Here is a 26,102-nt window from a genome sequence, read left to right as displayed (position 1 = left end):
TGAGGGTCCTCTTCCCATCTTCAGTTGCGTTGGCAGTTAGAGGACGACGGACGGCGATGGCGGCGGTCTCAGCGGAGCCCGCCGCAGCTGCCGTCGCGGCCGCTGAGGAGAGAGAGGCACAACGCGAGGCAAAGCCTGGCCTGGACGACCAGTGGCACCAAGTCGTGAATGCCGAGAGTGGACGAGAGCGTCCACTGCAAGCCGGCGAAAGCTGGTGAGGCTGGGCTTCAGCGAAACCTTGGCTGAGGGGACGGTGGGGGCGTTAGCAAACGCCAGGGACTTAGAAGCCCACGTCTGTGGAAGAAGCGCTGCGGGGGCGCGAGGGGGGAGGCGGGTGGGACCGTGGGCGAGAAGAGCGGGCAAGTGCTTGTGAATGAATCACAACGTCTGGGAAAGAGGCGGGGCCTGTATTGGTGCAGTCTTACGCCTGAGAACAAAATGGGGTTTTGTTGTGATGGAGGCGGGGCGGCGTCTTGGAACCTGCAGCCTGGGAAGGGTTGGGCGGCTCTGCCCTGGAAGGCTGGGGCGGGGGGGGAGCGTGGCCTGGTCTGTAATTAGGAAATTAGCGTCGATTACTAGGAGTGGCCTGCGAGCGTTGCTAGCCTTCTGAAGTCAGCTGGAGAGCAGCCGCGGAGCCCTGAGTTGCGGGTGAAGGGAGAGCGCTGGGACTTACTGGCGGTTGGGGCCTGGGAACCAGGCTAAGCCTGTGACGCAGCGGAGGGGCGTGGTCTGGTGCGGCGAGAAGAAAGTGAAGGGGAGGTGGTGCCTAAGGCAGAAAATGGCGCCTGAAGTGAGGGAAATTTGTGGTGCGGTTTTTTTGTTTGTTTTTTTCTTCCTTAAAAAAAAAAAATTTCTGGTGGAGGCCCTCTTTCTAGATCGAGGAAAAAGTGTGGGGGATTATCACAGGAGGGACATCCGATTTAATTTTTTTCTTGTTTTGGCACTTTTATTTTCAGGAGAAAATCGTTACTTTAAAAATACAATCCGCATCTTGATAAATCGTCTTATTTTACTGATTTCTTTGCTAACCATTGCTCCTTGAAATTTACTGCTTCCGGGTTCATTTTTATTTCTCGTCAGTTTGCATCTTGTTTTTTAAATTGTGAAATATTTAAGATTTGTGTCAATTTTACACAGCCCAAATTGACCGACATCATATTTCAGTAAGTAATCTGTACTCTTCAAAACTGCCAAGGTCATGAAAGACAAAGACCGAAGAACTATTCCAAATAATTCCTGTGATGAATTAATGCAGTTTAACAAGTTTGATAACTAAATGCAACATGTGATCCTCGATTGGATCCTGGAACAGGAAAAGAATAAATTATTTTTAAAAATCAGGGGTTTTCTCCTTTTTTCTTCTTTGTAAAATTCCATGGGGGGAAAATCGGTGAAATTTCACTAAAGCCACCAGATAAAATATTATTACTGATAGTTCTTTGATTATGATCATTGTGTTGTGGTGATAAAAGAATACTCTTGGCTTGGGGAAATACTGAAATTTTAGAGATAAGGAACCATCATGTAAGCAACCTATTCTTAAGTGGTTAAAAAATTAGCATGTGTTAAAATGCATGAATTGGGGAGATATTGATCAAAAGATGTACTCTTTGGGTTAGACAAGAACAAATTTAGGAGACCCATTGTATAAGGTGGTGATTATAGTTAATGACAACCTATTGTATACTTGGAATTTGCTAAAAGTAGATTTTACATGTACTTTACAAATTAGAGATGTGTGACACAATGGATATGTTAATTAGCTTAGTCATTTCATAATGTGTACATGTATCGAAACATGCTGTATACCGTAAATGCACCCAATTTTTGTGAATTTAAAAATAAATAAAAATACCAAAAAGATGCATATGAAGAAACAACGGTTGAGCAAATGGATAAAATGTTAGATTTGGGGAATCTGAATGAAGAGCATATGGGGAAATCTTTGTATTATTTTTTGCCACTTTTACGAGTTTATTTCAAGTAAAAAAAAACCCAAGAGTGACAAAATAAAAATGTGTGAATTCACCCATGTTAAATTCAGAACTTTACCCTAAGAAATTCTTCAGTGCCCTTCCCAGGTAGACATTCCCATTCCTGCTCCTGGAGAAACATATTCTAAATTTTGAATTAACATTCAATGTTTAACCACCACTGTATGCATCCCTAAATAGTATTTACTGTCTACGCTTTCCCTTTACATATATGAAGTATATATATTATATTTATATTATATGAAGTATATATTAAATTTATATATGCTTCATATATGAAATACTGGATGCATATTGTGAGCCCTTCTCATTGTATCAGGTGGTACATGGTATCCAAATGACCTTGTTTGTGATGTGAACTTTGATCACTATTACAATGGTGTCTGCCAGGTTTCTCTCAACTGCCAAAGTACCATTTCCTCATTATATAAGCAGTATTTCTCTTTAAAACATACACATTGTCCATCTGTTCTCTCCAAAATATCACACCAGCTTCCCATGGTTTGCAGTATACAAGACAAGCACTCTACCAGTAGGCAGTATTCCCAGCCCCTGGTGTGCAGTATAAATGCTGCAATTTTTACAGTGACCTGTAGGCCTTTATGAGGCTGGTCCTCTGATTCCATTCTGATTTCTTCTGGAATCTTCTGGATTACACACCTCTTCTCTCCCTCCACCTAAACCACCCATATTGGCTCTTATGGCCTTTTTCAGAGAGCTTTGCCCACATTTCAGAGTTTTAAAATAACAATACCAGTAAAATGTCTATCCTTGTTATGGAGGAGACAAGTTGAGATTCCCCAAATATGGAATAGAAAACCAATATGTTAGGCTGGGAATATGGCCTAGGGCTCATAGAGTGCTTGCCTCATATACATGAAGCCCAGGGTTTGATTCCTCAGCACCACATAAAGAGAAAAAGCCAGAAGTGGTGCTGTGGCTCAAGTGGTAGAGTGCTAGCCTTGAGGAAAAGAAACTCAGAGACAGTGCCCAGGCCCTGAGTTCAAGCCCCAGGACTGGCAAAGGAAAAACCAGTATGTTTTTCTATCATTACATCATAACTGTCCAACTGGAAAGGGAAAAACCTAAATCTAAAGTGAAAGTAAGCATTAGCCAGAATTTGATAGCCCAATTGGACATGTTCAGAAGGGCTTCAAGGTTTTCATCTTTACCCCTTCCTGTCTTTATACTCTTTCATGATTGTGTCATTGATAGATAGGACATGAAATTCTGCCATCCTTGTCAATAACCCCCTGAAAAGCTACCAGTACTGGGTTTCCTTTTGGAGTGATGAAAATGTTTTGGAAGCAGGTAGAGGTGATTGCAACAGCCTTGTGAATGTAATAAATACCACTGAATTGTTCACTTTAAAATGGGTTAATTTTATGTTATATGAATTTCACTTCATTAAAAAAATTACCACACCACTGTTGATTCAGTATTGAAACCAGTTTGTCTCTGCTATGGGTATTTCCATAAAGCATGTGTGCTGATCACCACCTTTTTATGCTTATCTAGGTAAGAGCAAAGCAGCTGGAGGTTTTTAATCCTCCATTTTAGGTGGGTTTGCTGCATTGGTCAGGAAACGACGTGTTCATACAGTGTTTTGATGTCATGTACTAACCTTTGTTTCAGTATTAATATTTACATCTCTTGTCTTACCAGCTGGCAGAGCTAAACATGAGCAATTAATTAATTTGGTCATCTGAATTGATTTAATTTCTGAAGGAAGCTTATGTCTTAAGGGTGAATGTAGACCTTTTTGATAATGAACTGTGTGCAAACAATGAAATCAGGGCAGGTCTGTGCAGGATGTGGAAACCTCTTAAAACAGGTAAACCATCACAGGACTCTCGTTCAGGTAAAGGAAGGAGGGTGGCTGGGTTCAGAGTAAAGTAGTAATTTGATGATGATGTATAAAGGGAAACCCACAGTTTCATAGGAGATTTAGCCAGGAAATGTTGAGAGTAGCAAATCTTAATTCTCTGTGGTTGACTACTTAACCTGAGAAGATAGTTCTTTTTTGATGTACCACTTAAAAACAGTACTTTAAAACAATAGTAAATTGGGCCTGGCACTGGTGGCTCAAGCTTGTAATCCTAGCTACTCAGGAGGCTGAGATCTAAGGATCTTGGTTTGAAACAATCCCTGGCAGCAAAGCCCATGAGACTTATTTCCAATCAATTATGAAAAAAATCTGGGAGCTGCGGCTCAAGTCGTACAGCACTAGCCTTGAACAAAAGCTCAGGGACAGCATTCAGGCCCTGAGTTCCAAGCCCCAGGACTAGCCAAAAAAAAAGTTGGGAAATGAAAACTTTTATGCAGTTTCAAAATTTGGAGAATTTAAGATGAATAGAGGGGTTGGAGGCATGGCTCAGTTGGTAGAGGGCCAGCCAGTGAGTGAAAGTATCAGGTGCCAAGTTTGAATCCTGGTCTCAGACCTAAAAAAAAAAAAAACAAAGTAAAAAGACAACTAGAATTATTCCTATTGTCTTTTCTTAAATAATTTTTTTCTTTTTTATTTATTTTATTTATTTTTTTTTGGCCAGTCCTGGGCCTTGGACTCAGGGCCTGAGCACTGTCCCTGGCTTCTTTTTGCTCAAGTCTAGCACTCTGCCACTTGAGCCACAGCGCCACTTCTGGCCGTTTTCTGTATATGTGGTGCTGGGGAATCAAACCTAGGGCTTCATGTATATGAGGCAAGCACTCTTGCCACTAGGCCATATTCCCAGCCCTCCTATTGTCTTTTATTTATGGGTAAAGGAACAAATTTTTGTGGTCTGTGCCAAAATTAGTTTAAGCATAAAAGAACATTTTAACTGTCAATGTTCTGAATTTAGCAAAGACATCAAGAATACTTAGACTCTTGGGTGAGGTGGGGATCAGCGGGAGGGGGTTGAGCTAACAAAGAGGTTGAATGAGGATAGATATGGTTGAGATAGTTTTCTTTCTTTCTTTTTTTTTTGCCAGTCCTGGGCCTTGGACTCAGGGCCTGAGCACTGTCCCTGGCTTCTTCCCGCTCAAGGCTAGCACTCAGCCACTTGAGCTACAGCACCACTTCTGGCCATTTTCTATATATGTGGTGCTGGGGAATCGAACCCAGGGCCTCATGTATATGAGGCAAGCACTCTTGCCACTAGGCCATATTCCCAGCCCCTGAGATAGTTTTCTTGCATGTTGAAAAACAATGAAACTTGTTGAAATTGCTTTAAGAAGGTGGAGGGGATAAGGGAGTGATAAGAGGATGAGTTTGGGGATGGTGTATACATGTGTGGGAATGTCACCATGTATGCTAATAAATTGTGCAACTTATGTAAAACTTGTACAGCTATTATCTGCTAAAAAAGAATACTGAAAAAGATAAGATACAAGTTGTAAAAAACAGGAAAGAAATATTTACAATCCATTTTGTGAAAACAGAAAGTGATAAACAAGACTTGGGATTTTTTTTTTTTTTTTTTTTTGCCAGTCCTGGGGCTTGGACTCAGGGCCTGAGCACTGTCCCTGGCTTCTTTTTGCTCAAGGCTAGCACTCTGCCACTTGAGCCACAGGGCCTCTTTTGGCCATTTATTGTATATGTGGTGCTGGGGAATCGAACCCAGGGCTTCATGAATACAAGGCCATATTCCCAGCCTTATCATTATTACTTTTTTTAAAAGCAAGAAATACTTGGGAACTCACACCGGTAGTTCTTTCCTACTTGGAAGAGTGGGATGGACAGGATTGAGGTTTCAGGTCAGCCAGGCAAAATGAGACCCCCATCTTAGCAACAAAAACAAAAATACTAGCCGTGATGGTACATGTCTGTCATCCTAGCTACAGTGGGGCGGTATAAATAGGATCATGGTCTATCCTGGTCTGGGCAAAAAGTAAGATTATCTCAACAATACCCAGAGCCAAAAAAGGGCTGAAGATAATAGATCAAGCAGTTGGATGCTCCCTGGCAAGTGGGAAGCCCAGAGTTCAAACGCCAGTACTAGCAAAAACACACTAAGAGTTAATAATAATTTGATAAACAAGAAGGAATTTCTAGCTGGGGCATATATGAATTATATTTTCCAGTAATAAACTTGGTAGAACAATGTTAAGTTGTATTACATTTGCTGTCTGAATAAACTAACAGCATTTTAATTAACAAGTACAAAATCTTACTTCTTATAGCCACATTTGTTCTATTTTCCCATAATTGTAATCATTGATGTAAATTATTAACCAAAATAACCAACTTTCTTTTCTCCAGATACAAGAAGACTAGAGGACAGAAGATAATCGTATAGTAATGTTTTTCATAAGCATGTATTCCATATCATTTTAATAAACAAGTGACGAGCCACATTCTATGTATGAGTAACAAGAAATGAGAAGTTAAAATTCAAAAGATAAAGTTTAAGATAACATCCTTCCAAAATTGAATACGTGGGAGTAAATATAATATGAGTGCTCCTGAAACACATTATAACACCTTTGCCATGCCTTCCACCTGGCTTGACAGGTTGTGACATGTACTGATTTCTGAGTTACAATGGTTTGGGTTTTTGTAAATGTATTCAAATTGAATAGCTAAAATAATGCTTTGTGAAAATTCGTATAAGACTTGAGACCTTTGGGCTGGGGACATGGCCTAGTGGCAAGAGTGCTTGCCTCGTATACATGAGGCCCTGGGTTCAATTCCCCAGCACCACACATACAGAAAATGGCCAGAAGTGGCGCTGTGGCTCAAGTGGCAGAGTGCTAGCCTTGAGCAAAAAGAAGCCAGGGACAGTGCTCAGGCCCTGAGTCCAAGCCCCAGGACTGGCCAAAAAAAAAAGACTTGAGACCTTTATCAAGCCTATAAAAATTCAAGTTGGAAAGCCAGGTACTGGTGGGTCATTCAGCCCTAGCTACTCAAGAGGTGAGATCTAAGGATCACAGTTTGAAGCCAGCCCAGGCAGAAAAGAGCTGGAAGTGGAGCTGTGGCTCAAGTAGTTGAATACCAGCCTGAAGTGAAAAATGCCAAGGGAGAACTTAAGGTCCTGAGTTCAAGTCCAAGTAACAGCACACACACACAAAAATCACACTGGAGGCTAGGGATGGAGCTCAGTAGCAGAATGCTGGGCTAACATGTACAAGGTTCTGGATTCCATCCCCAGCACCAGGGAAAGGAAGTTAAGCTGCAGATGACAAGTATTTTAAACCGAATTTAATTGTGCTATAATATACCTGCACAAAGATTTTTTTTCATGTTGGATTCAGGGCTGGAAGTCCTGCTATGAGGTGATCTTAATGTTAGTTTTCATTAAAGATCTGCTCTTAGGTTGAACAGTGCCTCTGCACTGAAGGTACTGTTAACTAGCTTCATAGAATGACTATAAAGTGGCAAATAAAGCCAGGCATGGGGGATGAAGGTGTGTGACAGGGTAGGTGGAAGATGAGGAGATTGTAGCATGAACCACCAGGCAGGAGACTATCCATGGTATAAATGATTGGCAGGGTTTGTGCACCAAAACAGGTCAGTTCCACAGAACATATGCCCACTCATGTGACTCACCATTCCAAGGATGCTTTATCTCTCCATCTCCCAGTCTTTGGTCTTTTTATGAAAAAGGGAAACTTGGCATGTCAATGAATCACATTTGACCTGGGGGGTGTGGCTTAGTGGTAGAACACCTGTTTACCTTATATGAGGTCCTGAGTTCAATGACTGGCAACTCCCCACCCCCCACCAGTCACATCTATGAGGCTAAATTGCTGGAAACTCATCCAATAATATTAAATGTGTTTATCTGAAGCAGGTAATATATGTTTATGTATATTTGTTGTTTCTCGTTTTTGAGGCAGAGTCTTAATATGTAGCCCCAGCTGGCCTCTAATTCTCAATCTTCCTGAGGGTTGGGATTATAGCAACATGCCTGGCTAGAGGCTGTTAAATATTTGGAGGGGAAAAAACCCCTCATGTGTCAAAAATTCATGAGCCTGATGGATTATGCCTGTAATCCTAGTTGCTTAGGAGGATGAGATCTGAGAATTGTGGCTCAAAGAGCCTGGGCAGAAAAGTCTGTGTGACTCTTATCTCTAATTACGAAGAAAAAGTCAGAAGTGGAACTGTGGCTCTAGTGATAGAACACTAGCCTTAAACAAAAAAAAAAACAAGGAACAGCACCCAACCCTGAGCACATGACCCAATACTGGCACCAAATAAGCAAACAAAAATCTATTTAAATCCAAAATAATCATTACACATCAAATTATGTATGTTTTGAATTATAATGTGCCCCATAATTACATAAAAATATGCCATTTTTAGGGTTAGAACACCCCCAAAGAACAGTTGCTGTGATTTTCTGGGTATAACGATAATATAATAAAATTTATTGTTTTGCCTCCAGTTCAAAATAAAGCCACAATCTTAACTAGAAAACTAATGAAAAATGGCAGTGTTCAGTTTTTGAAGAAAAACCTCAGAACTGTTTTAAGCATTTTAAGTTATTTTCAGTTTCTGAACATCTAGAATTTCAAAATTTGCCCAGGTCATTTTATTTTTGAAATAGAGTTTTGCTTTGTAGCCCATGCTGGCCTGGACCTCAAGGTGCTCATATCTCAGCCTCCCAAGTGTTGGGATTACAGACATATACCACCATGTCCAGCTTATCAAATTCATTTCTTAACTAAAGAACTTTGTTTCTGTTGATCTAACCTTTTAATAATCAGTGCACATACAACAACTGGCTATGTTTGAGGATGTAGCTTAATTATAATGTGCTTGCTTAACATTCACAAGGCCCTTGGTTCTATCCCCAGTACTGCCCAAACAAATAAATACAACAGTAGCTGTAAGTAACATTGGCTAAACTTTTGCACCTAAGTTAGGTCCTATCCTACAGACCAAATTACCTTTTCTTCTTTTTTTTGCCAGTCCTGGGGCTTGGACTCAGGGCCTGACCACTGCCCCTGGCTTCTTTTGCTCATAGCTAATACTCTGTCACTTGAGCCACAGCGCCACTTCCTGCTTTTTCTGTTTATGTGGTGCTGAGGAATCGAACCCAGGGCTTCATGCATGCAATATGCTAAGCCATATTCCCAGCCTTTTCTTCTATAATAAAACCTAATTTCCTAGCACTGTGGTTTTTTTTTTCTGGCCAGCCCTGGGGCTTGAACTCAGGGCCTGAGCACTGTCCCTGGCTTCTTTTTACTTGAGGCTAGCACTCTACCACTGAGCCACAGCGCCACTTCTGGCCTTTCCTGTGTATGTGGTACTGAGGAATCAAACCCAGGGCTTCATGCATGCTAGGCAAGCACTCTACCACTAAGCCACATTCCCAGCCCAGCACTGTGGGTTTTTCATTTCCCATTACCAAGCACATTTTCAGTTCTCCCAACCCAGATGAGATTTTGCTATGTAGCTCAAATTCAAATCTTCCTGCCTCAGTCTCACAAATGCTGGAATGACATTCACAACCCAAGCTGGCTTACATTTTCCATACTTAATTCAGTATCTTTCAGTATCCTAAGAAGATAGGTAATCTAATATTCAAATCTCAGTTTCACTGAATAATTTTTTTGCTTGTTTTATATGTTGCTGCAACTTCTCATGTTGGATTTTAATGAGTTGATCATTTAAGTCTGCTAGCAAAGAGAAACTGTACAACAACCCTCTCTCCCTACCCCCCAGATAATTATGTGATACTCTTGTTGCCTGTCTGGGCCCCAGGTTCCTTGTGAAGCAGCCCTGGTATAAACAGTGGGAGGTGTACGTGCAAGGAGGGGACCAAGACGCCAGCACCTTTCCTGGCTGCATCAACAATGATGACCTCTTTGAAGGTACTAGGCCCCTCTTCCTCCCCCTCCACCCCCCATCAGCCTTGCCCTGGAGTCCCCTTTCCTCAGTCTCTACACATGATCCAAAGCCCAAGTCATTGATTTCTGCTCTGCCTCTCCCACCCCGAACACTGCAGATCAGATAAACTGGCGCCTCAAGGAGGGCCTGGTGGAAGGCAAGGATTATGTGCTGCTCCCAGCAGCTGCTTGGCATTACCTGGTCAGCTGGTATGGCCTAGTGGATGGCCAGCCTCCCATTGAGCGCAAGGTACATGGGTGAGGAGGGTGCTGGGGTTGGGTAGATTCACTGGGAGGTCAGGGAGGAAGAAAGTCTTGTAGGCTTAGAATATAAGTGTCCAAGTGAATAGAGTGGACATGCCTCTGTGTGTATGCCCCTCTGACCTCACAGGTCATAAAGCTGCCCAATCTCCAGAAGGTGGAAGTGTACCTAGTAGAACTACTGCTGGTCCAGCACACTGATATGGACACAATTCTCACTGCTCAGTTCAGCCACACTGATACTCTCGGTGAGTGTGAGGGTCATGATATGAACTGATGTTCTCAGTCAAAGTGATAGCCCAGGATATGTGGGGTGAGGCAGGGGCCCTCTGAGAAGACCAGCAATCAGACTGGAGAGCCAAAATGGTGTTGGCCAAAGGTTTTGAGAGTATGTGAGCTATGTTCCACTAACTTGCATGAAGAAGGGTGGGTCCTCAAATCCTGAGTGTGGATTAGTCCTTTTTTTGTCAGTTGTAGGGCTTGAACTCAAGGCCTGGGCACTGTCCCTGAGCTCTTTTGCTCAAGACTAGCACTCTACCACTTTGAGCCACAGCACTACTTTTGGTGTTTGGGGAGTTAATTGGAGATAAGAATCTCAGCTTTTTTTCTGAGGCTGGCTTTGAACTATAATCCTCAGATCTCAGCCTCCTGAGTAGCTAAGAATATAGGCATGAGCCACGGGCACCTAGCTGGGTTAGTCTTTTTTTTTTCTTTTTTTGCTCAATTGTGGGGCTTGAACTCAGCCTGGACACTGTCCCTGAGCCTCTTTGTGCTCAAGGCTAGTGCTCTACCACTTGAATCACAGCACCACTTCTAGTTTATGGTGGTTAATTGGAAATAGGTGTCTCACAGGGGCTTTTATGCTTGGGCTGGTTCAAACTGTGATCCTCAGATCTCAGCCTCCCGAGAAGCTAGGATTATAGGCATGAGCCACTAGTGCCCAGCTTGGGTTAGTCTTTTTTTGTTGTTGTTGGTCGTGGGGCTTCAGCTCAGGGTCTGGGCACTGTCCCTGACCTTCTCTGTATTCAAGGCTAGCACTCCACCACTTGAGCCACAGTGCTGCTTCCAGCTTTTTCTGTTTATCTGGTACTGAGGAATCGAACTCAGGGTGTCATGCATGTTAGGCAAGCACTCTATCACTAAGCCACATTCCCAGCCCTTGGGTTAGTCATTTTGACAAGAATATGTGAGGTCTGTGAGGATGACTCAGTCATTCTGCATCTTGAAAGATACTGATTGTATACCATCACCCTTCACAGAAGTAGTCTTGAGCACTGCTCGAGAGCATTTTCTGGTGGAGCCCCAGGAAGACACACGTCTTTGGATCAAGAACTCAGAGGGCTCTTTGGATCGGTTGTGCAACACACAGATTACACTGCTTGACGCTGGCATTGAGACTGGGCAGGTAAGAGCGTGAAAGACCTTTTTTTTTGGGTGCAGGTGGCCTGCTAAATGGACTCAACTGGTAGCACTTAAATGGAGGGAGGTCTGGGAATGCAGTAAGCCCTCTGGTAATGTTTTGCCTTCTCCTTTCTCTTCCTCCAACCCAGTTGGTCGTCATGGAGACCCGAAACAAAGATGGCACTTGGCCCAGCACACAGCTGCGTGGCATGTGAGCCCTTGGGTTGTCTGGTGCAGAGTGGGGGCATCCCACAGCAGGCAGACTGAACCTACAAGCACTGTGCACCTGTGTGTAGTAGGCCCTCAACTGATAGGGTTTTTCATCCAACCTCAGGAAGAACATGGCGGAGGAAGATGAAGACTTCCAGGGCCAGCCGGGCATCTGTGGCCTTACCAATCTGGGCAACACGTGCTTCATGAACTCGGCCCTGCAGGTTGGGCCATTAGAGCTATGTCTGCAACAGCCATGGGATGGGCTTCAAGAGCTGGGGGGTTGGGAATAGAGCTAGGGGTTGGAGGTGGGAGAGATGATTCTAAGACAAGAGGTCAGGTTGGAATTCAAGGCCCCATGAGTCTGAATTGACATGCTCACATTTGCTTCTGGAGTTATCAACACCTTCTTCCTCTACCTACTCCCCACTTTCCCATCTTTCCTTGCCACCATGTTCTTCCTTTTCAGAGGTATTAACATGTTTCCCTGACTCTTCAGCTCCCATCTTATCCCTAACCCTTGGTTCCCCACCCGTACTCTGCCACCCTATCTTTTCCTCCTTGCTTGGCTTCCTTTACTACATCCTCACTTGGACCACTTCTCTCCTCTCTTCTGCTTTTTTCTCACCATGCCCGCCCTTACAGTGCCTCAGCAATGTGCCCCAGCTCACTGAGTACTTCCTCAACAACCGCTACCTGGATGAGCTCAACTTCCGCAACCCGCTGGGCATGAAAGGTGAACTTGCCGAGGCCTATGCAGATCTGGTGAAGCAGGCATGGTCTGGGTACCACCGCTCAATTGTGCCTAATGTGTTCAAGGTGTGACTCAGCCCCATGCACCCCATCCCCCACTTCATTTCCCTCTGTGAACTTGCACTCCCTCTGACAGCCTTGCTCATCTTCTCAGAGTAAGGTTGGCCATTTTGCAACCCAGTTCCTGGGCTACCAGCAGCATGACTCTCAGGAGCTGCTGTCATTCCTCCTGGATGGGCTTCATGAGGACCTCAATCGGGTCAAGAAGAAGGAATATGTGGAACTGTGTGAGGCCAATGGGCGGCCAGATCAGGTAGGCTGCTCCTGAATCTAGTCCTCCATCTTGAGAGGCCCATTAAAACACTAAGCCTGCAGCCCTAGGGAGTCTCTGGCCTCCTTGAGCTGCTAGACATACTGCCATTTTCAGAGCTCTCTTGCTATGACCTCAGTTCTTTTTTTTAAACTACTGAAGACTTTATTGCTTTTTTCTTAATCTTTTGTTTGTTTTGGGAGATAAGATCTCACTATGCAGTCCAGACTGGTTTTAGCTTCCTAAGTACTGGGATTACATGCTTGTACCACTACACTCAGCTGCATGCCATTCATTATTTTACAATTGGAGAGAGCAGTAGGCCCAGGAAAAAGCAGTAGCTACAACCAGCAAGGCAAAATGAAATACTCTGTTTTCATACTTGGCATCCTTCCTCCCCACGGCTATATCTAGTTTGCTTAAATATAGTTGTTTAAAACACCAGCCAGGCCAAGCACTTGTGGCTCACATGTTTAATTCCTAAGCTGTTCCAGGAGCTTGAGATCTAAGAGTCAAGACTCAAAGTCAGCCTGAGCAGACAAATTCAGGAGACTCTTACCTCCAATTAACTAGCAAAAAGCCAGAAGTGCTAGTCACTGTTGGCTCATGCCTGTAATCCTAACTACTGGGGACGCTGAGATCTGAGGATTATGGTTCAAAGCTAGCCCAGGCAGGAGTCTATGGGGACTTTTTTTTTTGTCGGTCATGAACTTGGGGCTTGGGAGCTGTCCCTGAGCTCTTCAGCACAAGGCTAGTGTTTTACCACTTGAGCCATAGTGCCACGTCTGCTTTTCTGGTGGTTAATTGAAGATAAGAGTCACAGATTTGGGGCTGGGAATATGGCCTAGTGGCAAGAGAGCTCGCCTCATATACATGAAGCCCTGGGTTCGATTCTCCAGCACCACATATACAGAAAATGGCCAGAAGTGGCGCTGTGGCTCAAGTGGCAGAGTGCTAACCTTGAGCAAAAAGAAGCCAGGGATAGTGCTCAGGCCCTGAGTCCAAGCCCCAGGACTGGCAAAAAAAAAAAAGTCACAGATTTTTCTGCCTGGGCTGGCTTTGAACCATGATCCTCATATCACAGACTTCTGAGTAATTAGGAATACAGGCATGCAACTACCAGCACCCAGCTCTTCTATGAGACTCTATCTCCAATTAATCACAGCCAGAAGTGGCACTGTGGCTCAAGTGGTAGAGCACTAGCCTCGAGTAAAAGGAGTTCAGGGACAGTGCCAAGGCCCAGAGTTCAAGCCCTAGATCAGGCACACATACAAGAAAAAGCCAGAAGTGGAGCTGTGATTCAAGTGGTAGTCTTAAGCAAAAAAGCCAAGTAGGAATCGAGTTTGAGTCTCAGTACCAGTACACACACACACACACACACACACACACACACACACACACACACACACACACACACACACACACACACACACACACAGCCAGCCAGCCAGTACTTTTGTACTTTTTTGGATACTGATTTTAAAATGATAGGTTCTAATAAAGTTTTTAACTTTGTTTGTGGTATTTTTTTTTTTGCCAGTCCTGAGGCTTGGACTCAGAGCCTGAGCACTGTCCCTGGCTTCTTTTTGCTCAAGGCTAGCACTCTACCACTTGAGCCACAGCGCCACATCTGGCTTTTTCTGTTTATATGTTGCTGAGGAATCAAACCCAGGGCTTCATGTATGCTAGACAAGCACTCTACCATTAGGCCCTATACCAAGCCCCCTTGTATGTGTTTTTTTTTTGGTGTCCCAGTCCTGGGGCTACAACTCAGAACCTGAGCACTGTCCCTGAGCTATTTTTTGCTCAAGGCTACCATTCTACTTACTACTTGAGCCACAGTTCCTCTTCTGGCTATTTGCTGGTGAATTGAAGAGTCTCAAGGACTTTCCTGCCTGGGCTGGCTTCAAACCATGATCCTCAGGTCTCAGCTTCCTGAGTAGCTAGGATCACAGGTGCTAGCCACTGGCAGCTTCCAAATCTCAGTTCTAGCCATAGCTCTAGCACCAATCTGTTCTCATATCAAACTCAGAGTTAACTCCAACTAGTTACCTGTCTGACATAAACCCCAGTCCAGACAGTGAACATGGGTTCCAGATAGCTCAAGCTGCCATTCCGTAGTGGCCTTGAACACTGACCTTATCTTGTATGAATATCCCCAAACCATGGTTTACCCATGCCATGGGCAAGCCATCCACTTACCTATCCATGCTATCAACAGGAGGTAGCTCAGGAAGCCTGGCAGAACCACAAACGGCGGAATGATTCTGTGATCGTGGACACTTTCCATGGCCTCTTCAAGTCCACACTGGTATGCCCTGATTGTGGCAATGTGTCTGTGACCTTCGATCCCTTCTGCTACCTCAGCGTCCCACTGCCTGTCAGCCATAAGAGGGTCTTGGAAGTCTTCTTCATCCCCATGGATCCTCGCCGCAAGCCAGAGCAGGTGGGAGGGCTGGGGACACAATAGGGGACATGATTACTTTGCCACATGTCGAGAGTTTCATGTATTCACTCACCACAAGGCCTTCTGATCTGTTCTGGACATTGTTTCTCCCTTAGCACCGGGTTGTGGTCCCCAAGAAAGGCAATATCTCTGATCTATGTGTGGCTTTGTCCAAACACACTGGTATTGCTCCAGACAAGGTGAGAGACTGCAGATGCAGGTGGAGGGGGTGGGATTCAGAATCAAGGGAACACAAGGCCTTAAGGAGATCTTTTAGACTGACCAGCCACCCCCCACTCCCATTCCCAGATGATAGTGACCGATGTCTTCAGTCACCGTTTCTATAAGCTCTACCAGCTGGAAGATCCTCTGAGTAGCATCTTGGACCGTGATGATATCTTTGTGTGAGTGAGGAGATCAAGTGGGAATAGTGGTTGCATTGGAACCTGGTCTGCTTTTGTGGGGGCAATCTTATAGATAGACAACAGAGTCTCAGAAACATGCTAGCCAAGCGATTCACCACTGGGCCACACTTCAGTATGTTTATTTTTATGTCGGTGTTGAGGCTTGAACTCAGGGCCTTGAGCTCTCACTAGGCTTTTTTGCTCTTGGCTGGTGCCTTACTACTTGAGCCAGGCCTCCAACCCTGTCTTTTGCTGATTTATTGGAGATAGAGTCTCACAGATAGTTTTGACCAGGCTTCATTCAAACTGCCATCCTTAGCAGCCTTCATTAGGATTATAAGTCACCATTGCTTAGCCATTCTTTTCAATTTCTAATTTTTATTTTTTTTAATTGGTGTCAGTCTTAGGGCTTGATCTCAGAGTCTCTGAGCTTTTTTTGCTCAAGGCTAGCATTCGACCACTTGAACCATATTTCTACTTCTAGCTTTTTTTGATGGTTAATTGGAGCTAAGAGCTTCACAGACTTTCTTTTTTTTTTTTTTGGCCAGTCTTGGGGCTTGGATTCAGGGCCTGAGCACTGTCCCTGGCTTCTTTTTGCTCAAGGCTAGCACTCTGCCACTTGAGCCACAGCGCCGCTTCTAGCCGTTTTCTGTATATGTGGTGCTGGGGAATTGAACCCAGGGCCTCATGTATATGAGGCAAGCACTCTTGCCACTAGACCATATCCCCAGCCCCACAGAATTTCTTGTATGGGCTGGCTTTGAACCATGATCCTCAAATCTCAGCCTCCTGAGTAGCTAGGATAACAGGTATGAACCACTGGCTCCCAGTCTCACTTTTATTTTTTACTTATTTTTTTAAGCCAAGCTGTGGATTGAAGCCAGTGTTTCATGTGTGCTAGGTAATTTAACTATAGCCCCAGTCACAGAACATTTTTTTTTATCTTTAGACAACTTAAAACTAAAGAGGGCTGGCTGGGAATGTGGCTTAGTGGTAGAGTGCTTGCCTAGCATGCATGAAGCCCTGGGTTCAATTCCTCAGCACTACATAAACAGAAAAAGCCCAAAGTGGCACTGTGGCTCAAGTGGTAGAATGCTAGCCTTGAGCAAAAGAAGCCCAGGGACAGTGCCCAGGCCCCGAGTTCAAGCCCTAGGACTGGCAAAACAAAACAAAACAAACTAAACAGGGCTTTGCATAGAATTTTTTTAAACCAAGTAAGGTTTTACAAAAGAAAAGGGTTTTTAAATACTCTGTCACTAAAAATTGTTAACACTCTCAACCCTCTAGTATGACTAAAATGCTTCTAACACAGCACATAAAGCACTGTCAGTTATGTAATAGTTTGTAAAGCACAAAACATTTAGCAGTTTCTCAGACCCTTTTAAAAAAGAGGTTTTCATCCAGCTGCCAGCACCTTACCCTTGTAAACCTAGCTACTCAGGAAGCTGAGATCTGAGGACTGCAGTTTAAAACCAGCCTGAGCCGGAAAGTCTGTGAGACTCTTAATCTTTAGTTCATCACAGAAGAAGCCAGAAGCAGAGCTGTGGCTCAAGTGGTAGAGTGCTAGTCTTAAGCCCCTCCCCCCTCAGGCTCAGCCCAAAAAAATGTTTTCAGAATATAAGAGTAAATGGAACAGGGTAGGAATGTGGCTTAGTGGTAGAGTGCTTACCTAGCATTCAGGGAGCCCTGGGTTTCATTCCTCAGTACCACATTAACAGAAAAGACCAGAAGTGGTACTGTGGCTCAAGTGGTAGAGTGCTAGCCTTGAGCAAAAAGAAGCTCAGGGACAGTACCCAGGCCCTGAGTTCAAGTCCAAGGACTGGCAAAAAAAGTAAATGGAACACTTGGGGATAGAGTCAGGGAGGCTTTCTTGGGATACCATGATTATGTGTGACTTGATGTCCATCCCCACAGATATGAGGTGACAGGCCGGATTGAGCCCATTGAGGGTTCAAGAGATGACATTGTAGTTCCTGTCTACCTGCGGGAGCGCACACAAGCCCGAGACTACAACAATTCCTACTATGGTCTGATACTTTTTGGGCACCCTCTGCTGGTTTCGGTGCCCCGGGACCGGTTCTCTTGGGAGGGCCTGTATAACATCCTGATGTACCGGCTTTCGTAAGTGTCTCCTTCCCAGGGTCAAGAGAGGTGGGAGTGTGAACCAAGACCTTGGGGTTTGCTGCTATTTGGACCTTCCCCATCAGCATTCAGAAGACAATTTAAACTTCACATGGCTGCAAAGGAATTTAATAGGGTTTTGTCTTTGTCTAGACCTCTGCCTCACTATTTCTTTTCTTAGGTACTGGGGATTCAGAGGTGAATAAGGCAGAAAGTAGGGACAACCTTGCTTTGTGTTTAATTGTCTCCTCTAACAGGCTGGGTGTATTTTTGCTAGCAGATTGTAACTAAAAAATACAAAATTATATAAAAATAATTGAATTATACTGTAACTAAAGTACAGGGGCCTTTCTGTGGCAAACACTGTATTATGTGTTCGACTCCAAAGTCCACCCCTCAGAGGCATCCTTGAGAGGAATCCGCAGTTGGGGGGGTGTCTGTCTGCTGTGGTTCCTTAGACTTAAATCCACACTCCTGAGGGGGCTAGGTGTGCCTGTGTTCTTGAGCTACTGCTGACATGGCCTCCACAGCCATTCAGTGCATTTACATCCCTACCTCACATCTTCCTGCTCCCAAATTAGGAAGTCTTTATGTGCAGGTTCACTGCGGACTTGCTCTCCATCAACACCAAAGTAAAACCCTCCATTCTGCTGCCACTATCTTGATACCCTAGCCTTGCAAGTCTCCTTTTTTTTCTGTTGCAGACGGTATGTGACCAAACCCACCTCAGATGAGGAGGACGATGGAGATGAGAAAGGTGAGGGAAAGGAGGGAGACAGGGTCAACAAGAATGAGGATCTTGGCCAGGCGCTGGTGATTCTTTCTTGTAAGATCAGCTATTCAGGAGGCTGAGGATCACAGTTCAAAGCCAGCCTTGGCAGACAATCCATGAGACACTTATCTCCAATTAAAAAAAACCTGAAAGTGGAGCTGTGGATCCAATGGTAGAGCACTAGCCTTGAACACAAAAACTCAAGGACAATACCCAGGCCCTGAGTTCAAGCCCCAAGACCAGCACACACACACACACACACACACACACACACACACACACACACACACACACACACAAAAATAACAATGAAGATTTGGACATGTGTTCCATGGTCTACATGGGAATGAGGGGCTATGGGTGGTAGGTGGGGGCAGGCAAACCCCACACAGGGTTTGTTGGGGGTATGCATTGCAGCTCAGTCCCCCAGGGCTCATACATTCCCATCCTTGACATCTCCCCTATCCCAGGAGATGACAACGATGAGGAGGAGGAGGCGGTGGCAAATGAAGCCAGCGGTGATGAAGAAAGGAAAGAAGAGATCCCTGGACCCTCTACTAGGGACAACCTCCAAGAGTCTGAGGCCGAGCAGCCTGGGCCCAGTTCTGGTATTAACAGAAGATGCCCATTTCTCTTGGACAACCGCCTTCGCACATCTCAGTGGCCCCAAAGGCGCCGCCGCAAGCAACTGTTCACCCTGCAGACAGTCAACTCCAATGGTACCAGTGACCGCAGCACCTCCCCTGAAGAAGTACAAAGTATGTCCTTTGGGAGTTGAACTGGGGCAATGGTGTGAGGGGTGGGACTTCCTAGCAACAGAAGCCATGACTACTACCTCTGCACCTTCAGCCCAGCCGTACATCGCCATGGACTGGGAGCCTGAGATGAAGAGACGCTACTATGATGAGGTGGAAGCTGAGGTAAACAGGACCCCAAGGATGGGAATACTTACAGCTCATGCCTCTCAAACCTTCACGTATCTTCTCCTCAATGCTAGCCTGGGCCTGGTGTGTGTGTGTGTGTGTGTGTGTGTGTGTGTGTGTGTGTGTGTGTGTGTGTGTGTGTGTGTGTGTGTGTGTGTGTCTGTGTGTGTGTGTGTCTGTGTGTCTGTGTCTGTGTGTGTGTGTCTGTGTGTGCATATGTGTGCATGTGTGCATGTACGTGTGCATCTGTGCGTGTGTGCCCATCCTGGAGCTTGAATGCAGGGCCTAGGCACTGTCCCTGAGCTTTTGTGCTCATGGCTAGCACTCTACCATACTACTTGAGCCTCAGCTCCACTCCTGGCTTTTTGGTAGCTAATTGAGATAAGAATCTTATGGACTTTACTGTCTGGGAAAGCTTTGAACCAGGATCCTCAGATCTCAGCCTCCTGAGTTGCTGGGATTATAGGTGTGAGCCACCAGCACCTAGCTTGAGCCTGGTTTTGACACTTGAACACTTGATGGGAGCCCCAAGGCTTGGAGTTCATAGCTTCATTTGGCTTGTGGCTCTCCCCTCCCCCCACTCACCCTGTTTCTCTGCCCTCCTTATACTATACACCACTGCACTTTCCTCCCAGGGCTACGTAAAGCATGATTGTGTGGGCTTTGTACTGAAGAAGGCCCCAGTGCAACTGCAGGAGTGCATCGAGCTCTTCACCACCATGGAGACCCTGGAGAAAGAAAATCCCTGGTGAGGATCCAGCATGGCGGGAGGGACTTTGTGGGTTGCATTCTTGCCTGGGTCCAGTTCCTTGCCAAGAGAATCTCCATCCACTCCATCAACCCCTTCCTGCCACATGGACCACAGTTACACAAACAAACACACACACACACACACACTTATACACATACACACACATTTCAGATTGCCTAGAAGAAGTATAAATGAGAATACCTGGCACACTGAAAGTCAGAGCAGCCCTTAAAATCTGAACTGGGCACCAGTGACTCACACCTGGTATTCTAGTTACTCGGGAGACTGAGATCCAGAGGATCATGATTTGGAGCCAGCCTAGGCAGAAAAGTCCATGAGTTTCTAACTCCAAAATAACCAAAAAGCAGGGCTGGAAGTGTAGCTCAAGTGGTAGAGCATCAGCTATGCACAAGAAATGAAACAAGTGAAAGGCCCTGAGTTCAACCTTAGTACCAGGGCAGTGGGGCAGGGGAATGGGGAATGAAAGCAAGTGTTTGTTAGCCCTTAGCATAGTCATTGTGAGGTAGAGGCAGGAAGATGGCTAGTTTAAGGCCTTCCTGGGCTACATAGTAAGACCATGTCTCCATTAAACCAAATCTAAATAAAAGCATCTTAGCAGATGAGACAGGGCACATAGAAGCTGAACAGTACCTGGGTGACATGGACTCTGTTCGTAGGTACTGCTCTTCCTGCAAGCAACATCAACTGGCTACCAAGAAGCTGGATCTGTGGGCACTGCCGGAGATCCTCATCATCCACCTGAAGCGCTTTTCCTTCTCCAAGTTTTCCCACGAGAAGCTGGACACCCTGGTGCAGTTTCCTATCCGGTCAGGGACCCTGAGGAGAACAGACGGTGTAGGGGGAAGGAAGGGAAGGAAGGACAGCAGGGAAGGGGGTACAGTATTAAATGTGTCCTCCTTGCCCACAGGGATCTGGACTTCTCTGAGTTCGTCATCAAACCACAAAATGAGTCGGCTCCAGACCTGTACAAATATGATCTCATTGCAGTTTCCAACCACTACGGGGGCATGCGTGATGGCCATTGTATGTGCTGTGTGGTGGGCAGGGCAATTCCTGGGGGTCTGGATTAAGAGGGTCAGGATGCCCCCAGTGGGAGATTAAGTATATGCGCTAGAGGAGAGGTTATTCAGGGCTGAAGGGAGGGAGTCTAGCCACCTCAGAGAGCCAGGAGGGTGGGTGAGGATGGCTTCTGGTCCCTTCCAGATACAACATTTGCCTGCAACAAGGACAGCGGCCAGTGGCACTACTTTGATGACAACAGCGTGTCACCTGTGAATGAGAATCAGATTGAGGTGCAGCTTCTGTCCTCCCTTCTCCTCTCCTCCTCTCTATATCTCCCTCCCCCAAAGCCACACTGACCTGTGTCCTCTTCCTGCAGTCCAAGGCAGCCTATGTCCTGTTCTACCAACGCCAGGATGTGGCACGTCGCCCACCCCAGCCTGACTCATCTGTTCCCTCAGACTCCCTTGCCTCCAAGTCCTCACCCGGCCCTGAGTTCATGGATGTTAATTGAGGTGCCCTAGGACCTGCTAGGGAAGAAACACCTCTCTCTGCCACTCTGCTTCTCATGTTCATCCCTCTTTTACAAGTGTTCAGTGCCCCCACCAGGCGTTACAGGTTTAGTCCATGGCTACTGTTCTCCTGTGCTGCTGCGTTGCTCTATTCCAGGAGGAAGAGGCCCTGTACCCCCCAACTGTGTGTCCCAGAGAGCAGCGACCTTCCCTCCTAGTCTTATTTATGTGTCCCCGTTCCTCTTTCCTCACCCTGGAGTGTTTTTAGTGGTTGATGATGGTGATGGGGGTTAAACCTGAACACAGAGTGTATTTTCTTATTGAGACCCTGTACCTTATGCTGTGTAAGTGATATACAAACACACACTCACAGACACACACACATATATAAAGTTCCAGTTTGTTCTTGCATAGCAGTGGACTTTTTCTCCTGAAAGACTTTGTCAGTAACAGTTTTAGGCCTGGGTTTTGTGTGCCTAAATGTGTGATGTGTGGTGTGTGTGTGTGTGTGTGTGTGTGTGTGTGTGTGTGTGTGTTAGTCTTGGGACTTGAACTCATCAGGGCCTGGGCACTGTCCCTGAGCTTTTATGCTCAAGGCTAGTGCTCTACCACTTAAGCCATAGCTCTGCTTCCAACTTTTTGATGGTTCATTGGAGATAAGTATCTCATGGACTTTCCTGGCTGGGCGAGCTTAAAATTGCAATCCTCTGGCTGGGAATGTGGCTTAGTGGTAGAGTGCTTGCCTAGCACACATAAAGCCCTGGGTTCAATTCCTCGGTCCCACATACACAGAAAAAGCCAGAAGCGGCCCTGTTGCTCAGTGGTAGAGTGCTAGCCTTGAGAAAAAGAAGCTTGGTGACAGTGCCCCAGCCCTGAGTTCAAGTACTAGGACTGGCAACAAAAAATCCAAACCCAGGGGCTGGGGATATGGCCTAGTGGCAAGAGTGCTTGCCTTGTATACATGAGACCCTGGGTTCGATTCCCCAGCACCACATATACAGAAAACAGCCAGAAGTGACGCTGTGGCTCAAGTGGCAGAGTGCTAGCCTTGAGCAAGAAGAAGCCAGGGACAGTGCTCAGGCCCTGAGTCCAAGGCCCAGGACTGGCCAAAAACAAACAAAAAAACCAAACAAACCCATAATACTTTGAGCTGGGAATGTAGCTTAGTGGTAGAGTGCTCACCTGGCATACATGAAGCCCTGGGTTCAATTCCTCAGTACCACATACACAGAAAAAGCCAGTAGTGTTGCTGTGACTCAAGTGGTAGAGTGCTAGACTTAAGCAAAAAGAAGCTTAGGGACAGTACCCAAGCCCTGATTTCAGGCCCCAGGACTGGCAATAAAAGAAAAACATGGGGCTGGGGATATAGCCTAGTGGCAAGAGTGCCTGCCTCGGATACACGAGGCCCTAGGTTCGATTCCCCAGCACCACATATACAGAAAATGGCCAGAAGCGGCGCTGTGGCTCAAGAGGCAGAGTGCTAGCCTTGAGCGGGAAGAAGCCAGGGACAGTGCTCAGGCCCTGAGTCCAAGGCCCAGGACTGGCCAAAAAAAAAAAGAAAAACACTGCAGTCCTCAGATCTCAGCCTCTTGTGTAGCTAGGATTATGGGCATGAGCTACCAATACCAGGCTGGTTACCATTTTATGTGTATATTGAACACCATCTGTGTGTCAGACACTAATACAAACACCAAATCTATGCCCAGATTTTTCCAGAACCTTTTCCAAGTACCATCTCTATCCTCACATTGTATCATTTCATGTCAGTGTTGTCATCTGTCGTTTCAGACAGGGAAACAGGCATAGAAGGGAAGGGCTGGCTCATGTTTGGTCAGGAGGTTCATCATATATACCTCATCAGTCACACTGGAGTTGGTCCCTGGAGGTGGGACATTTGCTTGTCTGGATCCCAGTCTGCAGATCTTTCTGGAGACCTGAGTTACACAGAGTGTACCTGGAAGACAGTTGTCCCTGTAGGCAAGTGTTATTTGGGGACACAAGGCTACATATCAGCCCACATCTCAGACCTCTAATAGTGTCCTTTAAGAGGACTTAGTCCCCTTCAAAAATGCTCTGTAGATGTTAGAACAGCTGACCAGCTAACAGGACATGAGTCTGGTGCCTGAGCCCTTGGCCCCTCACCCACCAGGACTCCCCCCTCCCCCACAAGTGCCCTGCTGTCATCAAGGCTGCTGTGTGTACTCCATGTCCCTGGCTGGGCCCTTCCCAGAGGACTCAACTCTCACCTCTGAGAAACGTGGCTCAAGTGAGGACAGCTGCAGGGAGAACAAATGTGTGGCAGCTGGACATAAATAAGTGACCCAGCTTTTCCCTGGGATGGGAGAGGGACAGAGGAAAGGGGTGGAGAGAGGAGAGAGTGGGGAGATAGAGAGAGAGAGAGAGAGACAGAGACAGAGAGAGAGAGGGGCCCTGATCAGGGGCAGTGGAGGAGACATTTCCACAGCATTCCTCCAGCTTCCTCCCCCCCACACTGGGCTTGGCAGGACCCTCTGGAAAGGTCACTTGGCCTCTGCACTGCCATCTGCAAACCTGATCACATGTCGTTGACAGGCAGGAACCAAGGCAATTTCTGTGATGAACTCAGGTCCAAATGACTTAAGCGCAAATAGAAGTACTAGTTTCAGTTATGTCAACCCAGGAACTCAAATGCTGTCCCTGAATCCGTTTGAAGACCATGATTGAGTCACTGTCACCACCTCGTTGTACAGATAAGAAGCAGGCATAGAGTTGGGTGCCAATGGCTCATGCCTGTAATCCTAACTACTCAGGAGGCTGAGATCTGGAGATTGTGGCTTCAAACCAGCCCAGGTAGGAAAATCCCTGAGACTCAATTCCAATTAACAATCAAAATGCTAGAGCTATGGCTTAAGTGGTAAAGTACTAGCTTTGAGCAAACAAAACTTCAGGGACAGCACCTGGGACCTGAGTTCAAGCCCCACGATTGGCACATGTGTACACACACACACACACACACACACACACACACACACACACAAAGCAGGCATAAAGAGCTGCCACAGAGGCTAGGATGTATCTGTATGACTGAGTGCTTACCTAACAAATACAGGATCCCAGGCTCCATCCTCAACACCAGACAAAAAAACCAAAGGAGCTGACACACAATGGGCTGAACTTAAGAGACATGCCCCCTTACAAATAATTAGTCCCTGACGAGTCTCATCGCAAAGTGAATATAGATTGAGTCTTGCTACACAGCTCAAGCTGTCTTAGAGCTTGCTATGTAGCCCAGGCTGGCCTTGAAGCTGTAATCTTGCCTCAGTCTCCTAAGTGTTGTGATTACAGGTATGACCACCTCATCTAGCCCAAAGTCTTGTTGAAATGTGACAATATGTGAAAGACTTAGGAGAAATAAGACAAGAGACTCACTTAGACAAAGCTAATTGTGGAATGATCTGATATTAGTATGATCATAGAGGTACAATTATTAGAAATGAACAAGGAGCTGGGTGCTGATGGCTCATGCCTGTAATCCTAGCTATTCATGAGGTTGAGGTCCAAGGATTGCAGCTTGAAGACAGCCTGGGCAAAAATGTAGATGAGACTCTTATCTCCGATGAACGGGAAGAAAGCTGGAAGTGGAGCTGTGGCTCAAGTTGGTAGAGCACTAGCCTTCAGCACTGGACCAGCATACACACACACACACACACACACACACACACACACACACACACACACACACACACACACAAAAGGAACAAAGATTTCAAACTTTAAAAATAGGTCATCGGGGGGCTGGGAATATGGCCTAGTGGCAAGAGTGCTCGCCTTGTATACATGAAGCCCTGGGTTCGATTCCTCAGCACTACATATATAGAAAAGGCCAGAAGTGGCACTGTGGCTCAAGTGGCAGAGTGCTAGCATTGAGCAAAAAGAAGCTAGGGACAGTGCTCAGGCCCTGAGTCCAAGCTCCAGGACTGGCAATAAAAAAATAAAAAAAATAATAATAATAGGTCATCGATATACCTCAGTGGCAGAGCACTTGCCTAGGATATGCAAGGCTGTTGGTTTGATCTCTAGCACTGAAAAAGAAAGAGGAAAGAAGGAATTAAGGAAGGAAAAAGAGGAAACAGAAAAAGCAAACTTTGAAAATAGGTTGGAAAAATGTAGAAGCCGGGTGCCAGTGGCTCATGCCTGTAATCCTAGCTACTCAGGAGGCTGAGATCTCAGGATAGCAGTTTGAAGGCAGCCCTGCAAGAAAGTCTGGGCTTTTTTTTGACAGTCCTGGGCTTGAACTCAGGGCCTGGGCACTTTTGCTCAAGGCTAGTACTCTTAGCACTTGAGCCACTTCCAGCCTTTTCTGTTTATGTGCTACAGAGAAATCGAACCCAGAGCTTTATGCATGCTAGGCAACCACTCTTCCACCAAGCCAC

The 26,102-nt window shown here is 45.8% G+C and overlaps 1 protein-coding gene across 1 annotated transcript; it reads left to right on the top strand.

The window, feature by feature from the left end:
* On the top strand, nt 1–22,101 carry Usp11 (ubiquitin specific peptidase 11). Its single transcript, XM_048336248.1, has 21 exons — nt 1–214; nt 9,682–9,791; nt 9,926–10,056; nt 10,198–10,315; nt 11,327–11,472; nt 11,618–11,679; nt 11,803–11,902; nt 12,324–12,497; nt 12,586–12,744; nt 14,963–15,187; nt 15,304–15,387; nt 15,497–15,591; nt 17,506–17,712; nt 18,417–18,469; nt 18,955–19,242; nt 19,334–19,404; nt 20,043–20,155; nt 20,836–20,985; nt 21,087–21,202; nt 21,383–21,471; nt 21,558–22,101. The coding sequence occupies exons 1-21, from the start codon at nt 57–59 to the stop codon at nt 21,690–21,692; spliced, it is 2,784 nt and encodes a 927-aa protein (XP_048192205.1). The 5' UTR covers nt 1–56; the 3' UTR covers nt 21,693–22,101.
* The last annotated feature ends 4,001 nt before the right edge of the window (nt 22,102–26,102 follow it).

The sequence above is a fragment of the Perognathus longimembris genome, chromosome 28 (genome assembly GCF_023159225.1).
Source record: "Perognathus longimembris pacificus isolate PPM17 chromosome 28, ASM2315922v1, whole genome shotgun sequence".
Taxonomy (NCBI): Eukaryota; Metazoa; Chordata; class Mammalia; order Rodentia; family Heteromyidae; genus Perognathus; species Perognathus longimembris.
Note: the sequence above shows the minus strand (reverse complement) of the source record. Positions and strands in the feature narration are given on the sequence as shown.